Source organism: Zonotrichia albicollis, chromosome 9, assembly GCF_047830755.1.
Source record: "Zonotrichia albicollis isolate bZonAlb1 chromosome 9, bZonAlb1.hap1, whole genome shotgun sequence".
Lineage (NCBI taxonomy): Eukaryota > Metazoa > Chordata > Aves > Passeriformes > Passerellidae > Zonotrichia > Zonotrichia albicollis.
The window spans coordinates 18,513,426-18,527,047 of NC_133827.1; the positions used below are offsets into that span (position 1 = coordinate 18,513,426).

The 13,622-nt window shown below is 40.8% G+C and overlaps 1 protein-coding gene across 2 annotated transcripts in view; it reads right to left on the reverse strand.

The window, feature by feature from the left end:
- Window positions 1–6,472: 6,472 nt before the first annotated feature.
- The window catches only part of LOC102065418 (glypican-5), a 366,403-nt gene continuing 359,253 nt past the window's right edge, over window positions 6,473–13,622 (reverse strand). For both annotated transcript variants that reach the window (XM_074546780.1, XM_074546779.1), the window contains one exon: window positions 6,473–10,262. In XM_074546780.1, coding sequence (XP_074402881.1) covers window positions 10,060–10,262 — 203 coding nt within the window. In that variant the 3' untranslated portion in view covers window positions 6,473–10,059. The remainder of the gene's footprint in view (window positions 10,263–13,622) is intronic.

Below are 13,622 nucleotides of genomic sequence, written 5' to 3' on the forward strand. Positions count from 1 at the left end.
ATTTTCAGTTTGCTCTTTTAGGATGGTGGTGGTAGTTTATGCTGGGTTCCTGAGTTAATCATGACTTCACAGGCGTTCTTTCCAAAAAAAGACTGTTTATTTTCAGATGTAAAACTGAAGTGTAGGAAGACTTCCTACACTGAAGTCACAGTGCCTCTCTCAGTATCATAATGCAAAACATCATTCTGGTAAGTCAGTGGTTGTGTTTGGAGCTGTTCCATTTTGGAACCCCTGAGACAAGGTAGGCCAAATGCATTCTTTTTTCCCCCAGAGTTTGGGTATGACCAATTCCTGATGTTTCAAAGCCAAACTACATATTGCTCATAACTAAAACCAAACAACAAGAAGAACAAAAAAAGAAACCTGAAGAGGAAAGATTTAGATTCCTGACGGGAAAAGCATGAAATGGATCCTGTGTCATTAGGCTAAGCAGAAGAGCCAGTTACTCACTGCAATTAAAGATCTTCAGTCCAAGATATGAACTCCAGCACCACTATTAAAGAATGTCCTCGAGGCACCTCATCAGATCTGATGTATTCTGAGTGTTTTTGGAAAATACATATGGAATCAGGTGAGAAGCAAAGCCTTTAAATAACCTTACAAATTTGAAGTGTCAAAGAAGCACTTTTAAAGCATCTTTGGGAAAAGAAACAACATCCTTTGAAGTGGAGGCAGGTTGGATTTCAGGATGAAGCAGCTTTGCAGATTTAGACACCTGCTTAATTAGAGGATGAATGTGAAATCCTTAAAAAGCCTTTATGAGGCAGCACTTCAGAGAACAAGCATCCCTTTAGCAGAGGCAGAGAAGAGCTGTTGGCTATTATCTTTGGAGCTGGGTCAAAACTGAATATATTTGCAAAAAGCACTCTCCATACATAGTGGGATGAGCTGTATGCAATTCCTGGACCTCACATAGGAACCCTTTTGAAAGAATCAGGGACAGCTGGAGTTGTGGATGCTTTAGGAAGCAATATGCAAATCATTATGCAATCAAAAAAAATTGACTAAGAAAAAATTGGGTAGGTAAACAGGAGGCACACAGTCACGTAAACACAATCAAGATACATTTTGTTGATGATACTGTTGTGCTTCAGTAGTCTGTGCACAGTCTTCAACCAATATTACCAGAACAGGAAGTAAAAGAGAGAAAACCTTCCCCATCAATTTCTGAGCAGGAAAAAACCCATCTGTTTTGATGGAGCAGTGAAGAGAAGGTCATGGAAATGAGCTTTAACAAATGCTTGTAACAGCAAAGGTCTCTGCTGTGCCACTTTAGGAAGAGACATCTGAAAAAAAAAAAAAAGAGATTTGTTTTACCCCCCTCAAATGAAGGAAAACTGCAAAGTTTGTAACTGACAAGTGATGAGAACATGAAGCTGACAGAAGGGAGTTCCTTTTCCTTGTACACTGGCCTAGATGAAGACAGAGCAGCAACGTGCTCCTAATCAAAACCATGGAAAAAAGAAAGGCTTCTACTAAGCACACAGTGATTGCAAGAACCCTGTCAGTAGAGAACTCAGTTCTGACTGTTTATGTAGGAATGGAAGTTTTTTTGGAAAAGTCCTACCTGTTGTGGGAGGTGTGTGGCCTTTACCCAGGAGACCACTGCAGGTATTGCATCTCTTCAGAGGCACTGAGAGCTCCCAGGAGAGCAGGCAGGCACCTTCACACCTGACTGCGCTCATTTCAGGAAAGGAAAAACAACAATAACAGAGTTATGTGCTGAATAAACAGACATTTCTTTGCCAGACTATGGCTCAAATAGAGAGTTCCTCAGCAGTTCTCAATGCATCCTTTAGTCAGAGCATCATCTGAACAGATTAAAATACATTTAAGATTTTATAAGGTTTGTAACTTACATCACTGATGATGAAAAACACTCAGAGGGAAAGAACAGAAATTTTAATAGACAACAACAATTTCCTGCTGTGAATTATTTATTTTTATTCCCAATTGCAGTTCACTGTCTTTTACAAAGCACGCTGTTTAACTTTTCAAAGTAGCCTTGCTCTTCTTTTAAGACATTGTTCTCAGACTGTTTCTTTCAATTGCTTGGATTGTATTCAGTGCTGAAAACAAACTGAAGAAAATTGACAAATTTATGCAATAAAAATATAAGCAGATATACTGCAAGTAAAACACGTGCTTGGGAAATAGAAATACATATTAGAGCTTGAATACAGCCTAGGGCAAAACCAATCTATTTTGGCGCTTAAAATACCCAAGCTACAACTAATGTAAGATAAAAATGGAGCAGCCTATTAATTCCTGTAAAGTAAAATGAACTAAAACAGACGAGGAGGCCATAAACTAGTTATTTTAAAAGCTAAATGGCAAAGCACATATTTTACTAGAGTTCTATCCCAGTGTAGTGTAAACATTCATGCTGTGTTAGTTCTGATACCAAAGATCAGGAAGTAGCTGTATCATGCAACAAATTGCAAGGTTTGGCTTCCATTTTTATTCCAATAGGGCTCCATAGAATAAATGGGATACAACAAACATTTTCTGTAGTACTGCTGCTCCAAAAGCCTGGTCTCATTTCCAGCTGCAGTTTTTTTGGGAGGAGGTTTCAACCCTGTTGCTCACCCCTAATGAAAAGCTCAAATAAGCCAGTTAAATGCATCTCCTCATTTTTCACTGACCCCCACTGACTGCCTGCCTGCTTTGTGAACTTGTCTACAGCTTTTGTCTACACATGGTTTGTCATCTGTGAGCCATAATCCTGAGTTTTTTTCCAGCCCAAAACAGAACCAGAGGGTAGATGTGCTCTTCCATGACAACAGGTAAACTCTGACCCTTGCACCAAACCCAGCCCCACTCAGGGGAACCTTTGTGAGGCCTAACATCCTGCTTTGGTTTCCTTCCAAGCTGGATGTTTAGCATAATATAGAATAACGTTTGTTTCTGTTCAGAAGAAATTTAATTTCTTCCCTATAGAACTGCAGCAGCTCAGGAATTTGTCATTTTGCTAATCTGGAAACTCCTGGATAATTTAACCTGAAACTGAGCACAAAGACACACAAGCTTCAGCTGAGGCAGAGCACAGCTGCCGGCTCTCTGCTGTGTAAGCTTCCCTGAAGACATCAAAGCTCCCATCAGTCTTCTCCGACGAGTCTCACTTAATTTTTGAGACCAGTTCAAGACTTGGATCCTGTTTTAACATGAAACAGAAAAACCAGGCTTGATCTGCCTCAAAGCTTGATCAGTATCAGTGAACCTTCTGTGAGAAAGAATTTCTACCCTAGGAGATACTCACAGGATAAATATCTCCTCATAGCCCAGCTATAAGGTGTAGAACCAGCTGCTGCTGGAAAAGGCCCCTGCTGTGTCCTAGAAAGGGAAAATGCCAGCAGACTCAGGGCATCCCAAGTCTTACAGATCTGTGTTACTCATCAGTGGCTGGGGCAATGCAAAAGGTAACCACATTCTGTAATCCCTGCAGTTGCTCTTGATTTTCTGCACCTGCAAAAAGATGGGCAGGAATTCCCATTCTTGGGCTGGATACGTATGTCAGGGTAAATTTACATTGTTAAACTGAAATCATGGAATCATGCACTGATCTCTAGGAGCTTAAAGTCTCTTCCCACATTTCACACCTCCAGAAAAGCATCTTTATTTTTGAGTTCTCAATTTGGTATGCGTGGAGACTGTAAACATTTTTTTTGAGATCTTCTTTTTAGAAAGATCAAATTATTTTCCTCAGTATTTTGTGCATTTAAATAGAAAATTACTATTTACCTAGAAGCTTTCTTGCAAGATGGAAGCAATCTGGTTTAATTTCCACAAGTTTAACACAGTGCTCTCAACTTCTGAACTGTATATGCATATACAGAAATGTGAAAATTACACTAGTATCTATATTCTTGAAGTCTTAATGCTTTCCTTTTTCATTACTGAATAAAACACGCTACAAATCTGGGATGCTGTAGTTAATTATGGGAAAGTGGTATCAGACTTCCTCCATCTTAACTGCATTTAAAATGTCAGTAACTATTTTAGGTGCAATAGCCTAAAAGCCTAGCCTGGCTCATACACCCAGAAGATGTATGAAAACGTGCTTTTGCATTCCCCCGAAAAGTAATTTTTACAACTGTGTATTTGCAAAGAGTTCACAAAACTAGCAATGCCATTTATTTTTCAAATGAATTGTCCATAGCCTGTAGAATAATTCAAACAGGTGCTAATTAGGTGTACAGAAAGGCCACTGAGGACAATTTATATATCCCCCTGCAAGAGAAAAAAACCTGTATAAATATTAATTGCTTATATTATACAACTAATTATTTTTAAGATGGCACTAAATTAACTGCAAATATTATAATTACAAAGTACTGAGTAATTTACTAAAGATTAATTGAAATGATTAAGTGCAAACAGAATAATTTTGCACTTTCTACATGGAAAAAAAGAGACCAACGTGGTTGTTAGTGGGTATTTAATGAAGCACTTCAAGCACATTGAGAGAGCACCAGTGGCCTCTCCTTGATGTGCTCTTCTCCTGGAAGGGTATTACAGGATTTCCATGGGGGCAAATCCTGGTAGTGTTGGTAATGAGCAGAATGCCTAAACCAGAATGTCTATTTGGTAATGATCAGAATGCCTAATGACCAGAATGTCTATTTTAAGGACAGTGATATGGAGTGACACAAAAAATTTTCATCATGGTCTGTCCAGCAGCCTCTTCTCAAAGCTGCAGCAGCTGCAGCTGCTTCCTGAGCAAGGGCTGGAGCAGCTGCACGGTGCACTTGGAGTGCATCCCTTGCAACTGGCAAAAGGACATCCACTGCAGGCAAGATATTGGAAATATCACTGTGGAGCAATAGCTTTAATTCCCTTTGCTGAATGCAGTAGCAGCTTCCTGCATGCAGGCTTCCTGCTGTGCTGTGTGAAGGTACCCGGAGAAGGGAGAGGGACTAAAAAAAATTGTTCTAGTCCATGGGTGATTTCCTTCCTAGGAGTACTCTCCATGTTAAATGCAGGATCTTTTTCTGAATTTATTCTCTGTTTATTACGATCTCTCACCCAGCATTTATTTTTTTATGGCTTAATATTTAATACAATTCAAATGTAGAGAGTGACAATAGAACACAGAAGAGAATTCAGTATTGAGAATAATTCTAGACTTCTGAGGCAATGGGAGGAAGATAAACTTGTGTTCTTTTTGACTAACACATGTCAGAGCAGTAATGACATTGACTGGAAGACGTTTCCCTTTTCAGTGACATTTATGCCATATGTCATTGCAAGAAGCACAGAGAGCAGCAAAATGCAATAAATGAAAATAAATGCTTTGTATTTATGGCCAGTTTAAACATTAAGCCCTTACAATGTGCAAGATAGGGAATGTCTCCTACAGAGCTAAACCTGACCACGTGAGGAGACATGAGGAAAGCATGTATATCAACTGATTTCCCTTTAAAATGGGCAGACTGCTTATCAATTTTCAATAAAAAGCTGGAATCCCTCTAACACCATTCTAGCTAGGAAATTTTGGCAGTAAACTTTGTTTAAGGTGAAGAGTTCCATTCAGGAACGTAGGAAATTTCTGGATTTTGTGTGCTACTCAGTATCTCACTTCAATGTGTGTTTCAGCTCCTTTCACTTGAATAGACCTTGCTTAAACCTAATGATGTGCAATACTGAATATCTCAGCAAATATGGGCAAAAAAGCTTGACTAATATTAAAATCAAGTCTGTACACAACATCCATTAGGACAACATGAAGAAGACTCATAGAGAATGAGAGAGTTAAATTTAAATTTTCTCTGTATGTTGCAGTCTTGGTATCAAAAGGGAATGGGGCCATTTTAAACAGAGATCTGATTGAAGAGATCTGAGAGATGCGAATCTCACAGCCAGATACCCACGCACACAGCCTCTGAAGTCAGTGCAGCTGGACAGTATTATTTGTGTGCCCTTATCAAGCTCTGACAGACATTTTTACCTCAAAAGGTTCATTACTGAGAGATCAGAATCACAGTTCCTTATGCAATAAGGAAGCTGCACCAGAAGAGAGGGCACAGCACTGGCAATGTGCAAGCCAGAAACAAGTGAGAGAGGCCAGACTGTGTAAAGCATCTAAACTGCAAAAAAAAAAAATCCAATTCCTAGCAGGTGGCTGTGAAGTTATCTGAAAGTGCAGTCTCTTGATTCTCTGCTGCTCTTTGCCTGGCCAGTCTCCAAGAGATGATTTGGAGAGGTGTAAAAGCTGCTTGAAATGAGCTGAGCACACTGGGCTCAGAGCAGCCAGCTGGAGCTGCCATGCCCTGCACCCTGCAGCCACCCACGCCTCTGCCCACCCCTGCTCACCCTCCTCTGGCGCTGCCACAGCCAGCAAGGGACTGGGGACACACAGACCTGCGCCTCTTACAGGAACACAGAGCCTGGAGAGCACTGAAACACCCAGAACTGACACTGTGCCCATGGCAGCTCTGTCTGATTTGGTAAAAAGCCTGCGTCACTCCCAACAGAAAATTGTACATTGATTTTACTCACAAATGCATGACAGCAGTTACTTTCCAATGCTGGCATTAACAAGTGTGGGCACAACAAAATATTCAAAGAAAGTCATAATAAAACAATAAACAATCAGAAAGCAGTGGCTAAATGCAATTCATAACTGTTAGGCATGGCTACAGCAATGCTCTTAGACTGGTACCTTATTTTACACTGAGATTACATAGACAAGTTCAAAAGTATTTTGAATTTAGACCTTTGTAATTACATCATAATTACAGTGTCCTGGGTAACAAACTAAGACTTTGTAAAACAGATGTCTAGTTCATCTGAAAATGAATGTTTCCTTTATCTGACACAGCCAGTGGTTCTACCTTTACTGGTATAGATGGTTTGTCTGATGGAAAACACTCGTTTGTAAAAATGTAAATGCAACTGATCCTGAGAGGAAAAAAATATCATAAACCAGCAGTAAAAATAAACTGCACTGCCCTCTAAAATGGCACAATTTTTGATGCTCATTGTGAACAGATTTCACGCTGGTCATTTGACCAGTTCTCTTCTTAGTGTAAAAGTGTTTTTGCATGAAATGTATTAATTGATGTAAAGCCCTCTTCCCTCATTCTGCAGCAAATTGTGTCTATCAAAACATTTGTTGAGTCCCATGAAATGAGCTGATTATATCTCACCCCACAATCTGAACTTGTTGTGTTTTGTTACAGGAATTTTGAAGGGTTGTCTTGCTTGAGAGATGAATACAAATATTCACCAACCAATTCCCAAATCCAAACCCTTGATTTTTCAGAGGTTTCTGTTTAGCAAAATGATGACATTTAGTAATAACAAAAATCTCCCTGGGTGAATTCTTGCATACTTGCCTCCTGTGGGATTTCTCCAGCTCCCTGTGCTGCAGCTGAACACGTGGCTGGCGAGAACATCGCTGCTAAAATCTTTTCCAGAGCAGAGCTCAGAAACACACCTGGCTCTGGCTGATCAGCTTCCCTCTCTGCAGGTGAGAAAAATCTGAAAACTCCCAACTGCACAGCTGACATCTGGCAGGATTGGAGCCCAGCCCTGAAACCTCATCCATAGGAATCCTGATGGCCACTCTCAGTGCCTGAATGATGACTGAGCACTGTAAGTGTGAGAACTCTAAACCAGCAGTCAGGCTGACAAGCACCAGGCAGGCATTGCTCCAGTGAATCCAGAGTGCTTGGTGGGGCAGGGGGTGAGTGTGAGCACCCAGGGCACATTTCTGTTTGTGCACACTGAGCTCCTGTCTGACTTAGCCATCACAGGGCAGGATTCTCTAAGAGTGCCAGGCATTACAGAGTCATTCCAGTGCACTAATGATGGGACGTGCACAGCTAAAACAGCCCTTTTCCAAAGGGCACCAAAATGAATACAAGAAGCAGCATTTTTAATTATGGTTCCATAGACTGCTGCAGTTCACAAACCCTGGAAAACACAGGACAGCCATTTAAATACTTGTGGGAAAACTGATTTTCACTGATAGGACTGGGAAGCACTCCTTAGGGATATTAATATCCTTACTGTTGTGAAAAATCAGAGTTAAAATACAAAATACTTGATGTTAATGTAAGTATCTTCTCCATTTCATTTCCTTGTTTCAACATTAAAATTGAATTATCTTTTAGAATATTAATAACATTAATTAATAAAAATTTAGCTGCTGCCACTTTAGAGACACTGCTTTTGTAGCTGGGTGCATCCATGATTCTGATCATACCTTTATGTTGTAAATATGATCTAGGAACCAAATCTGGAAATGAAACTAAAGCCCCACTTGGCAAACATAATTAGACATGTTCACTGATACTGTCTGCAAATGTGCAAGTGCAGTGAGCCTTTGTTCACTTTATTGTCTGCTTGCTCTGTACCATTGTCACCTCCTGTGTGGTGGCACCCAGCAGTAATCCTGGTCCATGGCCCCTTCTGTGAGCCAGGCTTCTGTAAAAACCAAAGTTGCCAATAAAAAGCCTGGAGCTGCTTAGTGAGACACAGGGCTCTTTTCTTCAGTAATCTCAGTGACTGGGTAAGTATCAAAGAGATGTTTTACAAAAACCAAAGGCAAGTGTTTTACATTACATCTTACAAAACTGTACATAAGAATAGTCTACAACATGAAAATGGCCATTAAACAGTTGTAATAGTTATGAAATGTAGTAAATATAACAATTCTAATGTTTCATATATTTATCATATTAATCGTTGTATTCATACAGTTGTGTTTGTATACATATATTCAATGGCACTGTAAACAGTTGTTGGAAAACACACATTAACTCTTAACCCATTAGAAGTTATTATAGTACTTTTTCATCCAAAAAGTTAAAATGCATCAATGTATCATTGACTTAAAAAAAATAGCCTTGTAATATAATGCACATTTGACATATTCTAGGGTAGCAATCAAGATGAAGCATAACAGAGAATGATCTAGATTTCAGAATGTTTTACATTTACACCTAACGTGATACAAAATTTTAAACATTAAATGTAATTAAATAATACACAGTTTATGAAACAGTTGATTTCATAGATCCATAATGCACAAAATCTAGTTAGTGTCTAATGGGAGTTCCCAATAATTTATATTTCTGGGACCTTTGTGGAAAACTTAAGTTGGTTTCTATGTAACATCTCATAGGTAAAGTAAGTTTGAACTGAATTATCTTTTTTTTTCTTTCTTTTTTTTTTTTCTGTACAGAGCTGCATTTAGGTGGATAAAACATTATTATGTTTATTTATGTTTCCCTTTGCTGGACATTCATCCAATAAGCCTTGAGCATATGCTTAAGCATCTGGTAATGACATTTTGTGCGGCAGGGAAACTCACTATCTATGTCTCTCAGTAAACAAAGTGGTTCTATTTTTTTCCACAGTTAAGGCAACTATACTGATATATTAGACACACCATATGTTTTTATGTTGCTTCCTACGATCTAAACAATAAGAGTGAAAAGAAGTTTCAGACATGCTTTGATCTTCTTGACCACTCAGGAATTCCATCAAGCTGGTAGAGAGCACTTCACCCTCCAGGGGAGCAACCTGGTACCTGGGCTGGTGGGAGGGGTCCCTGCCATGGCAGGATTTGATAATCTTTAGGGTCCATCCCGACCCCATAACATTCTGTCATTCTGTGAACTGGAGCACAGCTTGTTAGCTGCTCACTTACAAAAACAAAGTATGGATTGCCTTGAATTTGAAGACTGACCATTCATATAACTTACCAGAAAAATTAAACAAATAAACAATAGCCAGTCAGATTCTAGCAAATGAAATTGATAAAAACAGTAACACACACATACACAATTTCTGGGTTTTCAGTTATTTCTACCCCATAACTTGAGCTACGCAGACCCTTGTGATCATCCTCGCTGTACCTTGGCTGGGCTTTGCCAACAGCTATCTTCAGCCATTGAAAGTGATGACACTTGGTATCTGCCAGCTCCAGCATTTCACTCCTTATTTACCCTAACAAATCACATCAACTAGAGAGCCATTTCCATTTGTTTCCAGTCGGGTAAGGCTGCAGGTATCAGTGACAGTGAGCAGGAGCACAGCAGGGCAGGGCAGCTACAGGGGACAGTGCCACAGAGCTGCCAGGGCTGCCAGGACAGCAAGGGGGGCACTCAGGGCTGGGCTGCTCCCAGTGCCAGTCACACTGTGCTTGGAGGATGACTTGACAGTGCTTGTGCTGGTTGTGGTGTCAATCTTTTTCACCGTTGGTTTTGGTTCATTTCTGTTTTCTGCATGGGTTTTCTTGTCCTTGAGTACATCTGAAAACATGAAAGTGAACATGAGATTAATCACACATCTTTTAAATGGTGCTTGAGCATATTTAAATATTGCTGGAACTTGGTGTACACTCACTGTGAATAACTGAAACATGGATGGAGACTGCTGGGGCCCTTGCACTCATGTTTTAGCTGGGCTCAGTGTAGCTCCTCTGTCCTCAGCACCCTCTGTTGTGCTCAACATGTCTCTGCCTGCCTGGTGGCTGCTCACAGACACAGCCTGAGCAGAATAACAGCTGTTCTGCATTGCAGTGGCTGGGCTCAGAACCTGATCTCCCACAGAAAGCACCTTCAGTTTCACCTGGGCTGGGAACTAGCTGATGCTTTAAAACGTGCAGTTAGGATTGAGCGGATTTGTAACACATCACAGTGAAACCCCCTCCAGGCTGGCGGGTGCTGCAGGAGCCTGGATATTGACTTAACAGAACCCCAGAATGGTCTGGGTTGGAAGGGACCTTAAAGCTCATCTTGTTCCATCCCTGCCATGGCAGGGACACCCTGCACTGTCCCAGGTTGCCCCAAGCCCATCCAGCCTGGCCTGAGACACTTCCAGGGATGGGGTAGCCACAGCTGCTCTGGGCACCTGTGCCAGGGCCTCCCCACCCTCTGAGTACTGAACTTCTCCTGGTATCTAACCTAAATCTCTCCTCTTTTCATTTTAAATCACTACCCCTCGTCCTTTTCACTGTCTGCCTGTGCAAAGGGTCACTCTCCTCCCTCTTTTTTTAAGTCTCCTTTAAGCACTGGAAGGCTTTTCCCTCAAGATGCATTTTGAGGCAATGCCATGTATTCTTATATAAAGAATTGGATTCAGAAGAAAGGAGTAGCCCTTTATTGCAATACCGTGGATTTGTTTTTTTATAGGGAGAAAATAATAAATCTTCAGTTATGAAGACATTTCCAAGCTATTTGCAAATATTACTGAGACCATATTGCCCTTAAACCCTCTCATTGGCATTGTGGAGAAAAAGCAAACAAACAAACCCAAAGACTGTTTCATCTGCTGAAGGGATGATGATTTTATAGTCAATCTCTAAAAGCATACCTGAGTGCTCAGAAAGAACTAATGCCTACCTGGGAGAATTTATAATTAACAATAAATGTTCAGGTCCAAGTCTAAAGGATTTGTGTTACTAATGAATGCAGTGCACATACAAAAGAAAGCAAAAGGCATGGATTTGTAATGCAGATGAAACAGCAGTCCAATCTTAAAATGAAAACTCTGAATCACAGAAGCAAGTTCCTGGCAGAAACTGGAAAGATGGAAAGTATTCCAGAAATGTAAATGCAATCTGAGATCATTGTCTGCATGTCAGTAGTTCTGAACAACCATCAATAAATTCACTTGATACTAAAAATGAGCTATTGTATTGGGAAAGCACACATCGTTCTTTTGCCAGAATAAACTGTGAAAGAAATGCAATGAATCCCTCCATTTTATCATAATATCAACATTAATCCCAGAGGAATGTGAGAGTCCTACACCTGACTCAAGAGGGACTGCAGGGAAGGGACAGCAGCTGGCAAGGCATACTTTGGGAAAAGGGTATTCTGACATTGTGCTTGAAATTCCTTATGGCAAAGTGCAGGCAGGGCTCCTCTGTGATTGCAACCTGCAGTGGAGCTCACAGAAAGGAGGGGGAGAAAAAGCATGCTCCAAGTGTTTAGAAAATATCAGTATTCTGAGGACATTTAAAGAAAAATGGACAACCTTCAGACTGTCATTAAAGTAAATTAAGAATAAATCATGGAAATAGGTGTGTTCTGACACTGCCTCGAGTTCTTTCCATCACTGTCACTCTCCTTTGCAGCTGCACTAAAGGCACTATTTCTCTGCTGCCTCTTATATCATCCCAGCCTGCTGACTTCAGCTCTCTGGGGCCAGCTGATTAAATTAAGACCTCACTCAGGTAAATCCATTCCCTCTTTCAGCTGGCCATGTCCAGCATTGTAACTTGATTGGCGTCTATAAATCGGGCAGACTGAAATGTATTAATTCGTTTATTTTCTTACTATTGACTTTAACAAAAATCTAGGCTAAGATTTAATGCTATCAGAGAGACTGTTGGTTTTTAAAAGCTTTCCTCTCAGTCACTGCTTAATGCACTACATAACAAGCATTAAATAATACATTAGAAAATTCTGCCTCTGTCCTTTCCAGGGGAAGGGCTCCATTCTGAATTCTCTCTCTGTCTTCACAGCAGAGGATCTTCCGATGCTATTCATGGCCAATTCTAATTTGGGATCTAATTGTGCAAAATTGGCATTTTATTTATAATGCCTTGTTTTCTATTTCTTAAAAATAAATAAAAATAGCTTAACTTTCAATTCAGTTCAAAATCTTTTTCAATCCTCTATTTGGTTTTTAAGGCACAAATTTCAGCAGTATAAAGATTTCCCATTTTATTCCAGTTTCCTCAGAGTTCCTGTTGCTTACTCACTCCACGATTTTGGCTGAGAGACTCTGAGTTAAATGAGTTTTTCCCCTTAAATCTTTTCCTCTGAGTCAGAGATGGTTATGTTCAGTCTACTACTGACATTCAAAAGGCAAAAAAGTACTGATCATGCTAGGGAAGAAAAAAGTGTTAGTGTGAAGACTAGCACAGAAATGAAACTTCAGTCTCAACAGAGCAAACCCCAGATGTTCAGCACCCATGAATTCAGCCCCTGGATTATGACTTCATGAAACCAACCCACCAAACCCCACAGCTTTGGGTTGTTCTCCTGTTTACCTTCTGACTTTTAAAGGCTTTATGGTTGCCCACTAGAAGCTTTCTCCATTGCTAGAAACTTCCTTCCACCATCTCTGTGTTCCAGAAATGGAGTGGCTGACCCCTCTGGAGGCTCCAGCTCCCCTCAGCCCGACAGGGGATGGCCTTTGGAGCCTGGCACATGGATTTTGTTCTGAGCTGTTTATTGTCACTGCACCATGGTGCTGACCCAGCCTCTGCAGTGGTGGCTGTGCTGTTCCCTCACCCAGCTCTCAGTGAGGATATTCAAATCCTGCCAAAGAGGGTGCTTAGTGAAGGAAGGCAGCTGAGTGCCCAAGCAGCCTTTCTGAGCAGCCCTTTGGGACTCCTGCCCAGGCCAGGGTCTGCTGGGGTCACTGGAGATGGCTCACGGCTCCTCCAGCCCCGTGATTACAGCTCAGCTAGTCCAGGGGATTGAGTCCACCTCCTCAGCTGAACTCTCATCTCTGTTAACTCTGCTGAGCTCACATCTTGACAATATAAACAAAACACAGAATGAAAATGGCTTGACCTTGCTGTTGAGTGTTCAGGATTATCTTCAGCTCCGAGCTGTAACCACAGATTGCTGCCCAGGAATGCCCGTGCTGCTCTG